Source organism: Emydura macquarii, unplaced genomic scaffold (assembly GCF_026122565.2).
Source record: "Emydura macquarii macquarii isolate MOO-44397 ecotype Brisbane River unplaced genomic scaffold, CSIRO-AGI_Emac_v2 contig_2437, whole genome shotgun sequence".
In the NCBI taxonomy this organism is placed as follows: domain Eukaryota; kingdom Metazoa; phylum Chordata; order Testudines; family Chelidae; genus Emydura; species Emydura macquarii.
Window position 1 is genome coordinate 779,710 of NW_027132574.1, and position 20,776 is coordinate 800,485.

Consider the following 20,776-nt stretch of genomic DNA (forward strand, 5'->3'; position numbering starts at 1 on the left):
AGTGAAACTGGAAGTTGTTTCTCTTGATAAATATATATATCACCATCTCTCTCTACTCCCACAAAACAGCCCTCCTTGACCTGGTACAAATGTTCTAAGTTCACAATAAGTCAGAAACCATGTTGACTACAGCTTCTGGGTGTTTAGCAGTCTACAAACTTAAGACACTTATTTAGGTGTCTAAATATGGACTTTGGGGTTAAGTCAACAAAAGGACTTGGGCATCTCAGAATTGCAATAGCTAACATGTAGGTGTTCTGCCACCATTGAAACCCTCAGACCAGAGTTAGTTGCTCAGGCTCACTATACAATGCATGGGGAGAATTAGGCACTTAAGAAAGGATTCACAGAAACCAGCAAGATTAAATGATGTCAAGAAAAATTAAAAAGGCGTCACATGAGCCACTAAGGTAGCCAGTAGGAAATGCTGAGGAAAAGGGGGTGACCTAAGTTCCACCACTCAAAGACAGTTAGCCGCCTGACTCTGGGCTATTAACCCCATTCTGGAATTAGGCCCATAAGCCAGGTCAGCAATTTCTAATGAAAAAAACCACCAATATAGCCAATATTCCAGTAGTTAGAGCTACTCATATGGGATATGAAAGACCAGTTTTCAAATTGCTGTTCTGCCTGATTTGTAGCAAGGACTGGAATTTAGGTCTGCTGTATCCTGGGTGGAGGCCTTAATCACTGGACTACAGAATCACTCTCTTTCTTTCCCCCCCTGGTCCAGTTAAGATATAATTATTACACAATGTGGAACTATTTCAACAGGAGAGATTGAGACACCCCCACGCTAGAGTATGCTATAACGTACCTAGGTGTCACCTAGGTGCTGGAAACCTCAGATCAAATTCCTGCTTCAGATCATGCAGAATGGGGATTCAAATCTGGATTTCTCACATCCCAGGTGAGTGCTGTCTTTTCTGCAGGTTAGTCATGCTTTGAGCAGGCCAAATGAGCTGCCCCCCACAAACTAGATAGGCAGATTAACACCAAGCCTGAGACTCCCATCAGGATTGAAGCATGAGCTAGGGTGCAGAGCTGTTTGGCAGCATCAGGATTTAGGTGGTTTTGCATATGCCCACCAGCAGAAACTGAGGAACTATGGGGACTTCACTGGCAGAGACTCTGGCAGCTTGGAAATTTGGGTGCCTTCAAGGTTGGGTGGCAGGCACCTAAATATTGGATTGAGGGACCTAAAATGGCAGTTAGGTTCCGGAAGTCACACGCCACCTGAATTTTCACCTAGAATTCCCATAGGTGGCTAGGTTTCTGCTTCAGGGCATGCACACTACCGCCTCAGGCAGAAGCCCAGATACCTATCTTACACTTACAGTCCAAGACAATCCTCAAACCAGGTAAAGACTGGGCTTCCCACGTAACTTGCCTGCGGGGCCAAATCCAGTGAGTTATTTTTTTATTTTTCAGAAAAAATGAAAATTATGCAAATTCTGTTGCATGAACGTATGAAATTTTTCACAACTTCATAAGGTATCATGTCACAGCACCCTTACCTTAATATTAAGCATTATTGTCAGATAAATGTTCTTTCAAATTTTTCTCTGAAGTAACAGTCACATCAATACCTTTTTGGTTGATATTACTTTTGATGAGGATCAGGGCATAGATAGACTTTATTATTTAAAAATGGCACTGAACAAAAATTATCTATATTGACTACTTATTAACTTCTGCTCATTGTCTGTGTTAACTATTTTCCTCCTAAATGTTTTCTGTGTTTGTAGTTCATGATTTATTGCAATTTTTGTGCTACAGTATTGGACATGTCTCTCCATTCCTGTCACTATAATTCTAATAGAGCTAAAAGGCTTCTATAAGGTTACAATGAATACCACATTTTCCAGAATAAATATAATAAAATTGAATTTGTGGTGAATGTTTCATTTCAAAACGCCACTTGATAGAAAAAAAATGTTAAATCTTTGGAGATGTAGCCTCATAAGCAGCTGAGACTTTATAGCCACCTGAAGAGAAATCCTTGATCTCCCTATAAACATCTATTTTCCCAAAGGGCAGTTTCTTTCAGTTTCTTGAAATTAAATGATTAATTGTTTTAATTTGACCACCTAAAAGAAATCTCCATTGTTTTCTAATCAACAACTGCAGTCCAATAGCCCTAATAATAGGTTTTCATAAAAAAAAAACATGAGTGTTAAATCCTAAAAGAGCACGTAAGCAGGATTCAATATTTAAGCTATGATTTTTTTTTTCAAACTCTAAATATTAAAGCACAGGGAATTAACTTTCATCACCTTTGTTAAATTTTCCAAAATGTCATTTTTCATGACCTTGAAAAAGGTTAGGTGCACCTCTAAGCTTTTCATCACTTCTATCAGCTAGATGATTAGTTCCATCTAGTTTATGGCATAAATCCACAACTGGGATGATTAAAGGCTACAACATGTAAGTTAAAGCCTGAAATACTGTAGAACTGGATTGAAAAAATAAATACCTGTACATGCATGCATAAATTGGTTTCACTGGAAAACAAGAAAAGTATTGCTCTCCCAATTTAAAAATATAACAAGCCCTTTCTTCCAGTCCCCATTTTCAGCAGAGTAATGAGCAAGTGAATGATTTTTTGCAGAATGTGTGTTCTCATTTCAATTTCCATGAAAGGGGCAGTTTTGTAATTTTTCATAGACAATGCTATATAGTATGGAAAGTTATTTCAGGTTGGAAATTTGTAATCCATAAACACTGAAAAATCAATAGATAAAAAAAACCCCAATTATATTTGAGAAGCAATACTTAGCACTTTCAAAACAGGAAATGTATTATAAATCAGTAAATAAAAGAAGACCATGCAACCATGCCAAATCTAAGCATGAAACAGATGCACATTACACAGTCAAAATGATAAACAAAACAAACAAAAGTCGAAATATTACTGTTCCATACCTGCATAAATTTCTGCAAAAACAGAGATAAAACACAAGTTGAACATTACTTTTGTGAAACATTGTTTCTAAAAATAAAATAATGAAAAAAAATCCAATTCCATACAAATAAGTTAACAAGAATTGAGTAATGGAGATATGTACCTTCCTCCATGTTCCCAAATTTCATATTGTCCAATACTAAAGCAAAATTTATTATAACCGCTGAAGAGTTTTATTTCTCTCTCTCTCCCAGCAAGTTAAGGAAGAACATTTCTAAGGAAAACAAGTAAGATATTCAGAAAGTTACCTGAATTTTCCTTTCTGTTGAAATTGAAGAAAAAATGTTTCTTTTCCTACACTGGTTTTAAGACAGAATCTTCGCTTATTACAAAACCCTTGTTATTACACCAGGGTTTAGAAAAATGACATTCAAGTATATTAGAAAGACAAGGTGGGTGAGATTATATTTTTTATTGGACCAACATCTGTTGGCTAGAGAGGGAAGCATTTAAGCCACACAAGAAGAGCTCTCTGTGGCTCAAAAGCTTGTCTCTCTCACCAACAGATGTTGGTCCAATAAAAGATATAATCTTGCCCACCTTGTCTCTCTAATATCCTGGAACTGACATGGCTACAACAATACTGCATTCAGGTATCTGAAAAATGTAGGTGGGGAGGAGTCCGACTGATTTGCCTAAGTGCTCATTATAGGTAGGGCTGACAAAACAGCCTATTATTAAGGTTGCCTGACACCTCCCATTATTAGATCCTGTTTGTAATTGTTTATGACTTTGCCAAACTTTAACCATTTAGGCTGAAATTTTTCATGTTGGGTGTCTGCTTCAGGCTCAGTTAGTTAGTTAGGTTTCAGCCAAAATAGTCCAGCCATTTCCAAGAATAAGGTTAGGGAAAAATATTTTTTACCATTAAAAAATAATTCTGGTGTTCCTTCCTTTAAACAGAAAAAGCTGGTCAATCACTGGAGATTCCACCAACAGTTTGTCTGGGTCTCCATCCTCAACCATGTCCACCACTTTTTGGGTACAGCTGAGAATACAATCCATATATTCTTACTATTATCCTCATAGTTCCCATACTCACTTTGAACCAGGCAGTGTCTGACTCCTTGAGTTTGCAAAGACAATCCCCCAATGCAAACATTGGATGCAACTGTAGTCCTTTTGGCTGCCCCTTGTTAGCTACCCCAAATGAAGAAAAGTTGAAGAAAAGTCATGGCTGCCCTCTTACACTCTACACTGGCCAACTGAGTTGAGTGATTTCACAGAGGAGTGATGTATTCCCTTCAAGCTGTAGCAGTGAACATGAGCTCTCTGCATGCTGGGATACTTTGGGGGATCAAGAATCACATTGTGGGGGTGCAATTCTTCTGGACCCTCAGCATTGTAACAGTTTGCAATAGGTACAACTATTTTCCTTGTTTCATTGATACACCATGTCCAATTTAGATTATTAACTTCCCTGGGCAGGAACCAGTAAATTTGCATTTGTTTCTACAGAACTAAAGAAATAAGTGTTTTGGTGACATCGTGAGCCCCTTAGAGCTTCCTAGGAACTTATAAAAAGTAATTATGGTGGAAAATGCTAACAGATGAGGAGCTGCAGTGCCCCAGTGACAGTACTGGAGGCACTATGCCTTTGGGAGGGTGTGAATGGGAAACATATCCAGTACCTAGCTGGTGAGATTCATTGGGCTATGCATATGGGTGTGTTTGCTAGTGGGATGCCTGGCTTCCACTTCCTTTTGGGGTGATTAATGTGCCATGGGATGGTAACAAGCGACAGTCCTGCAGTTTTGATTGAAAGAACTACAAATGTGGCTGGTCCGCATCTTCCCCTTGAACACCTGCCACAATCTGACTGTCGCAGATGGGGCTTCTCTGTAGCACATCCTGTGAGATCAAGCTTGATGCTGCAGGCATCACTGCCTTAGTTCACAAGTTGTGTTTGCCTGCTAAGAGCAGGGTGGCCTGCCCTATAATCTTAGTGTCAGTCTCTAAATAGTTAAGCCAAATTCTGAATTTCACTATCCTTCGTTTCCATACCTTTAAACAAACAACTCAGAAACAAGTACTTAATTGTAGTGCTTCAGGGCTATGTCCTGACCTAGTTCTGAGATTCTGGACTACCACTGAAGAGCAACTCCTCTTTCCCAGTCTGCCTGGCAAGAAGCAGACAAACCTTCTTAACTGGTTTGCTGCCTCCTAATTGGTCAGTGTTACCTCCTGACTCTTCTATGCTTCTGGAAGACAAAGTGGTCTCAGTTTATGGCTCATTACAACTACCTATAACTCCTTTGTCCTATTCAGGAGGTGTCAACTGCCCACTTCATCTATAATTACAATGGTAACTCCTTTTGCTTAACAATTTGTTCAACCTTTTATTTAGCCATAACATTGCTGATACCTTTCCCACACCTGAAGAAGAGCTCTGATGAGAAGTTAGTCCCATAAAAGATATTACCTCACCCTCCTTGTCTCACTAATATCCTGGGACTAACGTGGCTACAACACTATTGAAAACTTATAAAAAACTAATTTAAATTAACAAGAAACTACACTAGACTATGGGTACTAACTGTTTACACTACACTACACTACACTAGATTATGGGTACAAATGGTTTACAAGAGAAATCCCAGTAAAAAACATAACAGAGAAAAAAAATACAGGACATACACAGGAAGTTTCTACTAAGGCCTCTGGTGGTAAGAAGGAACTGAGGACAATTGGGGCAGCACTGCTATGATATTGTCTTGAAAGGGATGATGAGGAAGTGTAGAGCACATATGCCAACCCAACGGGTATGGCTGTAGGGAAAAAGTCTGACTCTGGTGTGCTCAGTGCAAATGCACCTGAGGGGAAAACACACTTGCAACCACTTGAAGAACTGCTCTTGCTGCTGCTGCTGCTATAGCACACAGATTACAGCTTGCTGTAGTTGCTGTTCCAGGAAAAGTTGCTGGGCCTCTGCCGGGGCCTGCTTGTTGCTGAGCTAGGAGTCATACGATTAGAGCCCCGTGTGGATACAAAATTAGTATCTGCATCCGATCAGCGATCTGCAAAAATGGTATGCGCAGTCCCGGATTTAAAGCAGATATCCGCAGATTTGCAGGTTGACTCCCATTTACAGAAAGAGGGTGTTGATCCCACTTGTAGTTGTGGTCCATTATACTGTAACTCATACCATGCTCTCCACCTCCCAACACAGTGTTGTCATAATATGTATCCAAATAGGTATCACGTGTAAATCGGTGACACATTAGCCCCAGTTATCATTGTGGGATGTATGCAGGGGATGTATATAAAGATTTATGTGTGTGCTGGAAATATACCCTAAAAGTGTGTTTTGGAGGCAATGCATAAATCAAGCCTGCCCTAGACAAAAGGAATGTAGATTTATCTGTCTGACTAGCTCGATTACAGGCAGAGGATAATGAAAATACTTTTACATAAATAAAGCAATCAAGCTAGCAAGTGGTGGAGGAAACAACTTAGTGAACACACCGGGGAGACAGAAACCAGGAAGTTTTCATAAATTTTGAGACAGTGACAGTGGACTCTGGAAAATACAAGCAGAGGAAAAAGGTATACTTTAGGGGACAATGGGGGCAGCACCCTCTGAGTCTGTGAATGGTGGATACCCTTGGCCTGAAGGGCATGAGCTGCTGATAACTTGCTGTAAGTGAGAAACTGTTTTAAGTAAAGATATAGCTTGCTAGAATTAAACTGTAGTCACTAGAAAGCCTGTTTTGTTTTGCTTATATTGATTTTCTGTTTCTGTTAGCTCTGCTTAGTACCACATACATGTCTATCCTTTGTTAATAAACTTATTTTTAGTTTTATTATAAATCATCTCAGCGCTGTTATACAGAATTAAGTGAGAGTTCCTTTCGGAGGCAGTCAAATTAATTTCTGTCATTATCCAGTGTGAGGGACTGCACGCTACAGAAAAACGTCTCTGGGAGCTTGGACTCACTGATTGTTACCTGCAAGGCAAGGTAAAGACTGGCAGAGTCTCAAAGTATTTGTTGAGGACAAACTGGTGTTGCAGGTACCTGACATACAGTCTAATTTCCAGCAAAATTCACTCTTCCCAAAGCAGGGGGTAGCATGGTAGCTTACAGTTCTGGGCTGCCCTGAGGAGATCATCATACTAGTACCAAGTTGTCACAGGTGGCATTTCTCCACAGTGCCTCCTTGTTGATCCAAGTACGGTGCTGCAAGCTCTCCCTGCCATAGTTCACAAGTTGTAGCTGTCTGCTCAGAAGAGGGCAGTCCATTCTATAATCTTGATGTCCATCTCTAAACAGCTTAAGGATAATGAAACTCACAATTTGGCTGTCTTCACCTTTAAAGAAAACAAATCAAACTCAAAGGCAAGTGCTTAGATGCAGTGATTTAGGGCTGGGCCCTGACTGGGCCCTGAGTTAGCACAGAGGAGCTGTGTCTCTATCCTAGTCTGACCCGGCACCTCTGCTAAGAAGAAGCAGACAAGTCTTCTTAGCTAGCCTGCTGGCGTCCAGTTAGTCAGTGTCTCCTCCTGGTTTCAAAGGACTGTCTTGTTGGTAGCCTCATCTGAATGAGTCTTCCTTGATCAGGAGGTGTCAGGATGCTGACGCCTCCAGCAGGGGACAAAGAGTGCTTGTTATACCCCGTCTGAATTTTAATTTATTTAGATTCCTCAAGCTAAAAAAACTGAGCAATCACAAAGAAAATGGTTCTGATTTTGCTTGCATGGGTAGAAAAGAAAAGAAAATGAGGACTGGGGCTTTTTGTAATGACATCTGGAATATCTGATCTATAGGTTAACGCACACAGGCCACCTAATGGTTACACTGTTTTAGAAAGCTTCTGAGGCAGGCTGCTAGAGCTAGACAAACAAAAACAATTAAATATATGTTTCTCTTCTGAATTTTTTTGAAATTTGTCAGCAAGTTGGTAAAATCTGGTGAACTTCAGAAAACCATACATGTGTCCTTATAACCTTTAGACCCCCCCTAGTTAGAGTAGTTGCCTACAATTTGGGACACCCAGGTTTAAATCTGCACTATTGGGTGAAGACTTGAACTCAGATCTGCCACATGAGAATCCTGAACAACAGGGTAGTCTGGGAGGGATTTATTCCCCCTCACCATCTTCTGTTGAAGCTGTTCCACTTTGTAGCTGTATAATAGGATTCCAGGATTTTTCACTCTGTGTGTCACTCTGAAGCCTGGAATGTCTCTTCAGCCACTGTGAAGTGATGGAAACGGCTACAAACATGGTGAGAGTTTTTTGTTCAGAATATCACCTGGTTCAATCACCACTGGGATTCACTGTCTGTTACCATCCAATTTTTAAATTTTCAGTCATTTTCAGATTTATTTTTTATCACGACTTCATTACAAATAACGCCCATGTGACAGCACAGGCTTTCAGCTACTAATATTTATGAGAAAGGGAACAGCTTCAACAGGAAAGATTGAAAGCTAACAGCCTCTGGGTAGCCTATAGTCTTGGTGGTTAGGCTGCTTAGCTGAGGGACAGAAGATCTGAGTTCAAGTCCTTGCTTTAGAATGGTGGTTCAAAACTGGGTCTCAACCATCTTCGAAAAATACCCTCCCCCCTGGATCAAAGATTATAAGCAAATGTTTAAACCAGGTTTTGTGCAGCTGGACCTGAAAAACACTTTTACAATTGAAACTTATTGGATCAAATCGTGAATAGCTTTGGGTTGACCAAAACTACACTTTTCTGTAAATAAACTATTTATCTGAAAAAGTTTTCTGAGTTCTACATACTACCGCTATATTTAGGATCTACAGTTCCCATTTCTTGAAGAAGAATTTTGAATTCAATCAAATTTTAAACTACCATTTGTGAACTGAATTGGACTTTCTGAAGATTATGACCACATCGGGCTGGGTGTCAGACTTCTCGATTGCCTGCAAGACTTTCTTCAATAGTGACAAATTGCATGACTGAACACGGATGTTTTTAAATGTAAAACCACTCATCTAATCCTACAGAGAAATATAGGAGGCAGGGTAGTTGTGCATCGTTTATCACTGAATTATATTATCTAGTCACAAGCTGGAACAATGCCATAAGATTTATTATTTATAGTAAAATAGTATTTAGCCCCTGAAAGAATGTGCATCCCTGAGGCACAATGCCTCATGATGCTCATACAGGGACAGTGCAGCCCTGACTTCTGTATGACAATTGTCTCTTCACGATGAACAGACCTGCAGGGTAGGTGAGAGAGAAATTAGGAAAGGATGGTTTGGGAGAATGTTAATGGATGTGGATGCACCTTTTAGTTAAGAGAGACTTTGAAAATTCTAGGGTGCTATCACACCATGGTTCAATGGGGCTATTGAAATAAGTTTCTCACCAACATGAATAAGGGTTACACAAATGTAGCCCCTACTGCACGTACAGAAAAAGACAGTCTTATTACATGAAAAAATGTGTTTTATTATTTCAGTTTTAAAACAAAACTGAAATGGTATAAGAGGAAAAGGAGACTAAATGCTAAATGAGACATTTCTAATCTGGGCCAACAAATATCTACAGTGCATCAAATGTGATAGGTTGAAGTTTGCAAAGAAATGTTGAGAAGCCACACAGCATAAAAGAATGAGTTGTCTTTCCCTTCCTCACCACCCACTGAAAATTAAAAGAGATGACACTTTTATAACAGAATAATTGTTAAAGTCCTCTTATGCCTCGCCATAAAGAGGAGAGACTTAATTATACAGTTAAGACTCTTCCGCAGGAAAGGAATAGTGTAGTAACTACAAGACAAAATGGGACAAGAGGGAATCTAAAATTTACTAACTGTGACGTTCTTAGTTCATGTGTAAATTTTAAGTTAAATTTAATAAGACAAGTCAGTATCCCTCTACAACTCTACCTTCATTGAAATGGTTAATATACACAAATGAGATGTGGCCTCAGAATATGTCTCTCCACTGTCTGTTCTCTTCTGAAACACTTAATACCAATTCTATAATAAATGAGATTCTATTATAGAAGTGCTACAATTGTAGAATCAATACCATAATAGAAGAGTTATTATAATAACTCCTCTGTTAGGCTACTGTAATGGAATCAACCTCATAACAGCACTGACAGGCCTATTTATAGACTAATAGATAAATTATTGCAAAACAGCCAGTTTCATATTGGCCATATTTTCCCATGTCATCAGCCTTCTACTGCTAAATTTAAAATTTAACCTTTGTCCTGTCTCCAAAATTACCAGCCCCTTCCTATATCCCTGATCCAAGTCTGCCCATAACTCAACTACTTTGTCAAAGAGGTCACAACAGACAAAATCACCTGCATAGCAAAATATCCAATCTCTTTCTGGTAAGATTCTACAGTGCACATTGCTATCTTTTAATGTCGCATCTTAGGGATGAAAGAAAAACAAAGAAAGAATGCCACGAGCAATAGCATATTTGTAATGATTCATATACTGTAACCTGGCAGAAGCTACCAATCTAGATGTGTTTCCAGGTTAAAGGTTTACATGTGGAGAGAAATGCCTTGCTGCATTGTGTTGTAAGGTGGCTCTGACCCCTACTCGCTTCCCCTCCCTTCCTGTAAATAGATATGTATATAGTTGTAGAGCTCTTAGAGTCTCTAGTGGCTAGACATAAAAGAGACTTGTCAGTCACTTGGGAAAGGTCAGAAGTTCAGGCTGACCAAGTGCCATGATTAGCATAAGGCTTGGACGCCTGGCAGTTGGGGCTGTTCCTTTACCCTTACAGGTTGTTCGGTTGTCGTGCTGTGTTGAGGAGGAGAAGATTCGACGGACGTGGACGAGAAATAGACGGGTGCCATCAGACCAGATCGGAGATCAGCGCCGGGAGGCGAAGAGAGATTGTGAGGAGTGTAAAAGAGACATTGGGAAACATCTGCCACGGGTTGTGTTACTGGTTAAGGGTTCTGGGGTTCATTCCCCATATTTGTTTGACCCCTGTACATTAATACCATTTGTTGTTACTTTAATAAAACACACAGTTTGTTTTGGAAAATATCCGAGTGAGACATTTAATCCAGCGCCTAGAGCAAGGCGATTGATGCCTTCAGGGAAACCTGCAATCCGAGCTTACCTTGAAAGTATCTGAAGGGTAACAGTGTGATGGGAATTAAAGGGTGATGAATATAGCTGTTCACTATCCATATCTGGGTTACAACACAGTACTTGGGTGATTTATATTACTCCAGGGGATTATAGCGTACAAATGAGAGCAAATAAAAATAGCTAACAGGACAATAAAAGTGTTCTGTACACTTTAGCATTGGATTGGGGTAATTTGGAAATGAGGAAATCCACATTTAGGAAGAGGAGACGGAATCCACACCTTGCTAGCGCACACTCACAACCACGCATTATGTACTTGGTGTGGATATTCATGTTATAAATTTGGGAGGCATATGATAAATACATTTACTACATGCTTGTGAAATTTATCAAATGCCTATAACCTGTTGAGTAAATCCCAGGACTCATTCTAACAGTTCTAATTCCTTAACAGTTTACCAAGCAGTAATTTTTAAAGAAAAAAATAACCTGCCAAAGAAATATTTCCCTCTTCTCCTACCTCAAATTACTCATTCCAAGAGCCTAATCTGGGATGATTTACTTCTGATCCAATGTAAAAGCATGGCACCCACCTCTTGTGAGCCCCCCTTGTGGTCAGGTGTGTCTGCAGTTTAAGTTTGTGGTGACCCCTGTCGGTGGCTTCTCAGACAGGTTTTCATTTGGCTGAGTCACACCTGTATTCTGTATGTGAAACAAAGAGATCCCTTCCAGGGTATACAGTTCAACAGGGGCCAATCCAAGTACCCCTCTATTGGTGTCTCTCTAGCCCTCCCTGGGGTCAGTCTTTAAGTTGTCCTGGCCCTAGTATGGGGCCATACCCCAGGGCTTCCTCCCTGGAGACACTATCTCCTGCAGCCCTCCCTGGCCTCAGTCCTTACTAAGTCCCAGCAGCCAGCCAGGGGCTACCTCACAGTCCTCTGGTCCCTGCCAGCAACTGTCTTCTGCTCAGTCTTATTAGGATTGCTCCCTGGGTCCCTGCCAGCAACTGATCTGTCCATGGCCCTGCTGTTCCTTCAGCCAGGAACACAGTTCTTGCACCTCCAGCTCCAGACAACAACTGAGTAACTCTGGCCCAGCAGCTCCGTTTATGTGAGTCTGCTGGGCCCTGATTGGCTGCTTCTCTACAACCACACTAGCACACTTGGAAGACTTCTCTGCTGTTCCTTTCCTGGGATGGGTATGGCAAGACCCTAAGGCCTCAAGCAGAGGGTCTCGGGGCCTACTCCAACCCATCACAGCCAGTTAATAGCTTTTCTAGACAAAAGTGTCGTGATTTTGAAGTCCAGCATTTCATGGACTAGAACCAGGACCTTATACCACAGGAAAGGGAAGACTTCAGTTTTTCCCCACAGGTCCCAGCCCTTGTTTCTAACCAGGGAAGGGGCCTGAGATATCAGATTTTACACTTGTGCTGTTTTTAGGTGTAGCTAAGTTATTTTAGGTCCCATCTGGAGGGTAGTTAAATATACAGTAGATTCTGCTTATTAGCAGTCCCACGGTTTCCAGCAAATTATGTGGCAGTCACCAATAAGTGGAAGATAGGTTTGTGGGACTACAGACAGGGAAGGAAGCACTGGGACATGTCTTCCTGGATGCAGCCCTGTAATCCTGTGGGATTAGCAGCAGTGGGGAGGGGACTGGAGCCTAGATACTTGGGATCTCCATGAGAAGGGGAGGCTGTGGACAGGGAAGAAGCAGAGAAATGGTGATTCTGTGGTCCCACAGAGATGCAGGCTGGTGGGAGGAGGCCATGGACAGGTTAGCAGCAGGAAGAGGTACCATGCAGCTCTCTTTTCCCCCAGAGAAAGTACTACCATCTGGGCTGCAATCTCCCATCCCCTGCTGCTGCCCTGCCCATAGATTCATCTCCTCGCCTGCAGAGCCAGGCTCTGGCAGGGGCTTCCTCATTAGGTGGGAATGCAGGAATCCCAGCCTCTTATCTCCTGAGTAGTCACTGAGTGCAGGCAGGTTTGCAGGGATGTAGCTTGGGAAGGAGGCACTGGGATGTGCCGAGCACTGGGTGCACTCGAACTTGGGGGGCTTAAGCCAGTGAAGACATGTCCCAGTACTTCCTTCCCTGGCTGCAGCCTCACAAACCTTCCTATGGCTGGGTCCATTCTTCCAGAAAAATCCTCAATAAGCAGCATGCCATTGCCCATATCTGAATTACGTTAACATTAAAGACAATGGGATGGGGTTGTTTCCCAGCAAAATGTTGCTATTCACAGGAAGTTGTTAATGTGAAGGTTGCTATTAAGCAGTATCCACTGTATTAATTATTTTTTTCTCCTTCTGAGGTCTGCACAATTGAACTCATAGGACTCAATTCATCTCTTGGTGGAGCTGAACTCATATAGGGTCAAGGATGACCAGTTCAGTCCCAGTGATCCCAAGAGACCATTCCAGCATCTAGAATAGCCAGAGCACAGTTATGCATCAGATGGGGAGCCTTTTATGCTGTCAGATGGGGAGGCTTTCTGGAGCCTTTTATGCTGTCATTGCTAATGCAAAGGGAATGCAGGTCACTGGTGAAGTAGGCCCATGGTAATTAAGGTACTTGGCTTTAAAAAGAAAAGGATTCAAGAAACAGCCCAATTAATGTTTTTTACAGACTCTCTAAACTAAGACATGGCGAATATATAAAAACATACATGAGAATATAAAGGCACTAATTTGGGATTTCACAAATTTCCTTTTATAATGAAACCAGAAGCAGATATGATTAAATACATACAAGAGGAAGAGAAAATGGAGAAAAAGAAGGTAAAGATGGAGGTAAAGCATGCACCCTTTTTTCCACTTTGCCTGCTTTCAAACATGAAAGAAAACAAGGAGATAAATTGGAGAAAGAAGAGAAACAAAACCTTTATTCTCTGGAATTCTCCTGGATAAGGTCATGTCACAGGGAAACTATGACAATAGGCAGAGGGCACTAGGGAGAAAAGCCTGGGTAAATAGGAATCTTATCCAAATCAATACAGATATGAATAAATGTGTGGCTACACTTGGCTACATACAGTTTGCATGGCAGCCATCTGAATGTGACAGAATCATGTACTTGAGTAAGGTGCTTTTACATTCCATCCAGCAGAGGACTGTGGTACCATAGCCATACAAACTAGCCAGTACATTATAATATGCTTGTATGTAATATGCTTGGTGCATATCTTTAAAATCAGATACTGAGCTTGCAGGATGAAACCATTAGTATGGAATAAGGATTTATTCCAAATCCTTTTAAGCAAATGACATCATTCATAACAGCATAATCTTGACACACATTTTTGCATTGAAGTTGAGAAAGAAAAATTTAAAATTTCAGGTTGCTATTGTTTCTTCTAATTATTTTAGTTTAGCTTATTTACTTTAAAATATTTTTGTAAGATGAATATACTATACTATACTAAAGACAAAGTTCAAAGACAAATTGTATTGTTTTTTGTAAAACTAGCTCATTTAATGGCCACATTGTATCTGGGTTATTGTGAATCTCTCAGCTAACCTTGCCACCTCACCACAATCAATATTAAAAAGAACTGAAGCTCTGAAACTGAGATATAGATGTGACCGTAAGCCTGATTACCCTTTCATTGACACCAGTGTGACTCACGTATAAAAATCAAGGATGCAGGGATGAACAATCCTGTGAGGTACAGGTCAACCTCAGCTTGTAATGACTTCAGTAGGAATTGGGAGTCCTCAGGAACTTGCATGATCTAGCTATGAAGACAAGATTTTCTGAAGTGCTCATGCTGCCATTGAGAGCACCAGGAGCTGCTGGGTGCTGGGGACTTTTGAAAGTCTTGCCACTTCATTTAGGTGACTAAAAGAGAGCTGAACTCTCTTGAAAATTTACCCTCTTCATTGAGATGCCTAAATGACAGCCTTTGGATATTGCACTCTCCTGAAGATCTGACACCAAGTGCGGAGATGACATGTGTACTCACAGCAAGCAACTGGACTGCCCATGCTGTGCTGGAAAAGCTCTTCAACCCTCTCATCAGAGCCAATTCTCAAACTATGGTGGGCACAGACTATCAACCGCTATTAATATACCAGACTACATCAAGTAGCACTATAATAGAGATTGAGTTCATAAATTAAAACTAAAAAGCGACACAGTATATGCAGAGTTTTGATCATTAATTAAAATAATAAAATAAACATGACTCTTCATTGTTTCTTATAAATGATTGATTTACTGCAGCCATCTTCCCCAATGGGGGAAAAACCCACAGGCTTAACTAACAAAGACAATTGTCTTTTAATGATTATGCTAGAGACCTTAATATGAGCCATTACATTAAACTGTAAAAGAAAAATAACTTGTTTAGATTTAATTTATAAATCACTGATAGCATATTTTAATTGATTTTATTATTTAAATTAGTTTTTCTCAAGAATAATGTACAATCTGTCACTATGATTTGTATCAATGAGTAATTAAAATTAAAAAAACAAGCAATTCTCCTGAAAATGGTCACCATATTACAGTGTGAACCTTAAATAAATTTTCCTTAAAATTATCAATAGAAATAATTGACCAATTTATGGATTCCAAGTTAACTATAAGTTTCCATTCTGAATGTGCAAAAATAATTAGAAAATTACATGGGTAATAGAATTAGAGGAAAAAAATGCAAATAATGAAAAACCAACTGAAGTTTTCCAAGATTATTCTATTACCATTTACCCCTCATTTCCTTTTCTGCACAGTTTTGTTAGTGAAGTGATTTTATAGTATCCATTCTGATTAATAACGGAATTCTTTTAGTAGATGCATAAACAAAGTTTATTTCACATTAGTTGCAGCCTGTAGAATAATTGGCTGGTCATTTTAAAAGTTCTGTTTGAGAAAATGAAGGACTAATAATACCGTTAGAAGAGTGAAATGAGTTCAGACAAGTGACACAAATGCTTTCTAAAGTTAATTATGTTTGCTTTCTCCTCTCCCTCAGTATTCATTACCTTTAAATGGAGCCACACATTGGCAGGAATAATTACCAGGTTGGTCAATGCAGGTGGCTCCATTCTTGCAGGGAAATGAGGCACACTCGTCTATATCTGTTTCGCATCTTGCACCTTTGAAAAGATTTGGATATTTAGTAAGACAAACAGCTGCCAATTTATAGTTCTTCAATTTATACTTCAAGAATTTCAAATGACTTGTAATGAGAAGCGAGTCTAAATCAGGCAAATAAGGACCCTACATATATTAGTGTCAGAGTTCATTTATTTCACCTCACCACAAACCACAACAACTTCTTTCTGAATTACTAAACACTGACTAATCTTTGCTAGGCGTGGAAGCATTCAAGTCCTGTTTAGATGTGACCTAATTTATCTTGTGCTGTTTAGTTTACAGATGGAGTCAGTGTTCCAGTTTGTTGGAATGTAAATGAAACATTAGGCAAGGGTAGATAAAGAGAAATGAAAAGGAAGCACCAGCAAATTAGTCAATAATGTTTTAATAGATGCCTTGTGGGCTACTTTTCCATAGAAAGCTAGATTCTCTATCAATGCCACTCACCAGCAAAGCCAGGTAGACAGATGCATTCATATCCACTGATAAGGTCTTCACAGGTTGCATTGTGTAGACAAGGTGATGAGTGACATTCGTTTATGTTTATTTCACAAGTTGTGCCTATAGATTGATGGGAGAGTGTAGGGGAAGAGGAAATTATTATAGCACCAACATATTTCATTATAAATATGTATTTATTCTTATTTAAAATAGTTTACCTACTGAAAATCTTTCACCAGAAACAGAATACTTTGAATCTGTGCCTCTAAAGTAGTATTCTGATATTTTATTGTGTAAGTTATTCATTGATTTTTCCAATAAAAATTTAAAAACATAGTCTTCACTGTCACTGAATTGATTCTTATGACTTAAGGCAGGCAATTTCCTTAACAATTTATATCAATATAAAAAAAATAGAAAGCAAATGACATTGAAATATAATAGAATGAATTTGCTATGACATGAGGGGATATCTTCCTTCTGTTCTTGATAAGGTAGCACGTTAACTCTCACAAAATGAAAGAAATTTGATGTAGACAAAAAAAGGTTATATGAAAGTCTAGAACATAATTAATTAACTATCACATCAACATTGGTAATTAAAGTATAACAGATATTGTGTGATTAATATTTCTGAAAAAATATTTTGTCATTTAAAAAACAATAAATGAAAAATGACTTTGACTTGAAAAGCTTTGAAAGTTTTAAAATTCTTCTAATGACAGTACAAATTATATTTGTTTTGAGAATAAAACAAAAATCCCCACAAATCGCTATCAATCAAAAACTAAGATGTTGCCCTATATTTGAAATATATGTTACATTAATATTTCAGCAAATCTAAACACCTGCATCATTTCAGGAAGTTTGAACCAAGAAAATGTGTTCATTTTAGATTCCTAATATGAATTGAAAGAGCAGAATAATGACAGATACTAATGAATACACTTGAATAATCAATCTAAATCAGTACACCACCAAACTGGTGAAAACAGCATATGCATTGAGAATAAAGCTTTTTGTCCCAACAGAAGTCAATAGTCTTAACCAATTACATCCAGCCTGCCAGCAAATTCAAACATTTAAAGGAAACAATATATGTTGCATAGTAAATTTCATTGCTGCCAGCCAGAAGTAATCACTCATTCATAGGATGCTATGAACGTATAGGAAGGTAACAGGGTTCAGGATGTATTCATACAGAATTTACACATTTAAAACTTCAGATGAAGTTAAAATGATATATATATAACTTATCACCTGGGTATTAGCTTCTAAAAATGGTGTAACACCAACCTCTATTAACCCTCAAAAATCATACTGTTTTACAAATTCTTTGTTACCTTGAAATCCATCACAACACAGGCAGCTGAAGGCATTGAGATGATCAACACAAGTGGCACCATTGTGACAGGGGTCACTTAGACACTCATCCACCTCAATCTCACAGTTATTACCTGGAAATAAGCAAAGGCATCACTTCATTAGAAATATAACACTGGTGGGTCACCAGTGGAACCAGAAACAATGATATCTAATAACCAAGGTTATGTACAAAGAAGTTTTATCAATGAGTCTTCAATTGCTGGCAGGGAATTTAACTTGTTGCTTAAAGGCAGGAACCAGATATTTTTATGATTCTGTCTAATAAGCAAATAATAATTTCTTTTGGATTGTGATAAAGATATCTTGAACCAAGAAGACGACTCCTTTTTTTTCTTAGGGGCATCAAATCTTTGGTTTCCCTGAAACAAAAAAAGTTTGTTTTGTTACATTTGTTCTGAAGTTTTTCTTTGGAAATACTTAGTAAGTTCTCCATTATGGCCAAGAATGTCAGTAGCATAATATTTTTTTTCCTTTTTAACTGATATCCAAGGGAGATGTTGTTAGATGTCCAGAAAAGAAATACCTCTATTGATGCACAAGAACGGATGCGATTATTTTTAATTTTTGTCTCAGAGGTAAACAGCAGCTTTGAAAGCACTCCTTTTCATATATATTAGAGATCAGATTGGCTAATATAGTTCCAAACCTCAGTGAATAAAAATTTTCTGACTCTTTATAAGAGATTTCTTATTTTTAAGACAATTATGAACCAAGATTGTTATTGGTAAAATGGAGCAAAGTGGTACAGTATTTCCACAAAATTAGTGCTAACAAAAGAGACTACTCTGATTTTATATTAGTGCAAGTTTAAAACAGTTGGATGAACTTTTAAACTGTTTAAAACAGTTGGATGAAATAAAACTTCAGCAGTGATTTAGGCCTTGTCAACATGGGAAAAAGGCCCATCGCAGCTATTTGTTAATAACACTAACTCCCCTTGCAGAAACACTTATTGTGTGTGCATTAATATAATACACTTTGGAAACGTACTAAGCTTCAGGGCACTCTTAGGCTACGTCTACACTATGAGCAAGGGATGAGATTCCCAGCTTGCGTAGCTACAGTCACACTAGCCTGATGAGGACCAGTGCGAGTATGTTGTATGTGAGCTAGAAACCACACCTCTAGCTCATAATGTAGATGTAGTCAATGTGCAGTAAGTGTATCCAAACCTGGGAGTTAGTGCTGAGTAGCTAGAATGCACTAGCTAGCATGTGCTACCTACTCTAGGTTTCTTCCCCCATGCAGACAAGTCCTTAGTCTACAGTAATAATAAATGGCTTTGATATTGTATTTTAAATAAGGGGTTTACAAAGCCAGCTCCTAAGCAACCAGAGGAGCTAGCAAACAGGAGCAGCAAACAGAAGTTTTGCAGTGAGTTCTCCAGGTGAATGAGGAACAACTACATGGAACAACTACATGACTCTTTGTGTGAGTTTGTTGTCTGTTTGTTTGTTATGTGCTTGCTGTCTGCCTGCCTGACTGAAATTTATAGTGTGGTCCATTTGGAGGGCCATGTGCTAGCATAGCGGACTGCTAGGCAAGGCTGAGAACTTCCTAATAGGGCTCTCGCCTGCCATTCTTTGATCCCTAATCCCTTAGCTAGGAGGCAGGGTTACTGAGGGAAAATGAGAGTTAAAAACTCAGCTCCCAAGTGACCAGAAAAGCTAGTGAACAGAAGCAACAAACAGGGGAATTTTACAAGGGAGTTTAAAGAGGGAACCTGAGAGCCAAATTCACTTAACAATATCTAAATTTAGGTGAATGAACCCCCACCAGAGGCGTGCACAGGAATAAACATTTGGCCGTATTTGGATCCCCCACCTAGCCCCTTCCACAGCCCCAGAGTCATGGGGCTGGCTCTCCCTCTCCCCAGCTGGTGGAGCTGGCTCTCTCATCCCACACCATGGCCCCAGAGCTGGTGGAATTTGCTTTCCCTCTGTGGCCCCAGTGGCTGGAGGAGTGGTCATCTCCTGCCCTGGTCTGGAGCAGGAGGAGCTCGCTTTCCTCACCCTGGCACCAGGGGAGTTCTATGCTCCTGCTGATTGCACATACCCACAAACAACAAAAAAGCTTCAAGAATAAAAATAATGTAGGCAGAAGTCCAATGGCAAAGTGAGGGCTGTCCAGTTTATTGCCCTGAATGCACCATATAAGATTACCTGCCTTGGGGGCAGGGAGTGTATGTGTGCATTTGGTACAAATAGCTCATGGCCCTCAGAGACTGATTATGGGTGCTTGAGAGCCACATGGCTGAACTGGAGGAGCTAAGGGAGACAGAGAGATAAATAGACAAAACTTTCTGGGACACAGTAGAGCAGTCCCACCCCCACTCTGACAGCCTCTGTGCTACTGAAGAGCATGAAAGTCTCTGGGAAAGAGAACATCAAACTGGAGCACAGGGAAAGATCCCATAGTTGCGACCCTCCTTCCAGATGACATCATGGTATCCTCTCGCACTGAAGATACCCATGTAGAGGGGCGGGGGGGGGCATCAATTATTAGGAAGAAACGGGTAATATTAATGGGAGATTTGATTATTAGAAATATAGATAGCTGGGTTTCTGATAACTGGGAGAACCACATGGTAAAATGCCTGTTGGGTGCAAAGGCTGCTGATCTCTCAATTCTCTAGACAGACTTATGTACAATGCTGAGGAGGAGCCGGTGGTCATGGTACACATAGATACAAATGACATAAGGAAAGGTAAGAGAGAGGTCCTGGAGACCAAATTTAAGCTGGTAGGTAAGAGATTAAACTCCAGGACCTCCATGGTAGCATTCTCTGAAATGCTTCCAGTTCCGCATGCAGGGCCAGTTAGACAAGTAGAACTGCAGGGTC

General features: G+C 39.7%; 1 protein-coding gene across 1 annotated transcript in view; it reads right to left on the reverse strand.

The window, feature by feature from the left end:
- LOC137162626 (protein eyes shut homolog) overlaps window positions 1–20,776 on the reverse strand; it is a 340,220-nt gene that overhangs the window by 161,477 nt on the left and 157,967 nt on the right. The window contains exons 5-7 of the mRNA XM_067562533.1: window positions 17,892–18,005; window positions 16,555–16,668; window positions 15,993–16,106 (exon numbers count right to left, since the gene is read on the reverse strand). Coding sequence (XP_067418634.1) covers window positions 15,993–16,106; window positions 16,555–16,668; window positions 17,892–18,005 — 342 coding nt within the window. The remainder of the gene's footprint in view (window positions 1–15,992; window positions 16,107–16,554; window positions 16,669–17,891; window positions 18,006–20,776) is intronic.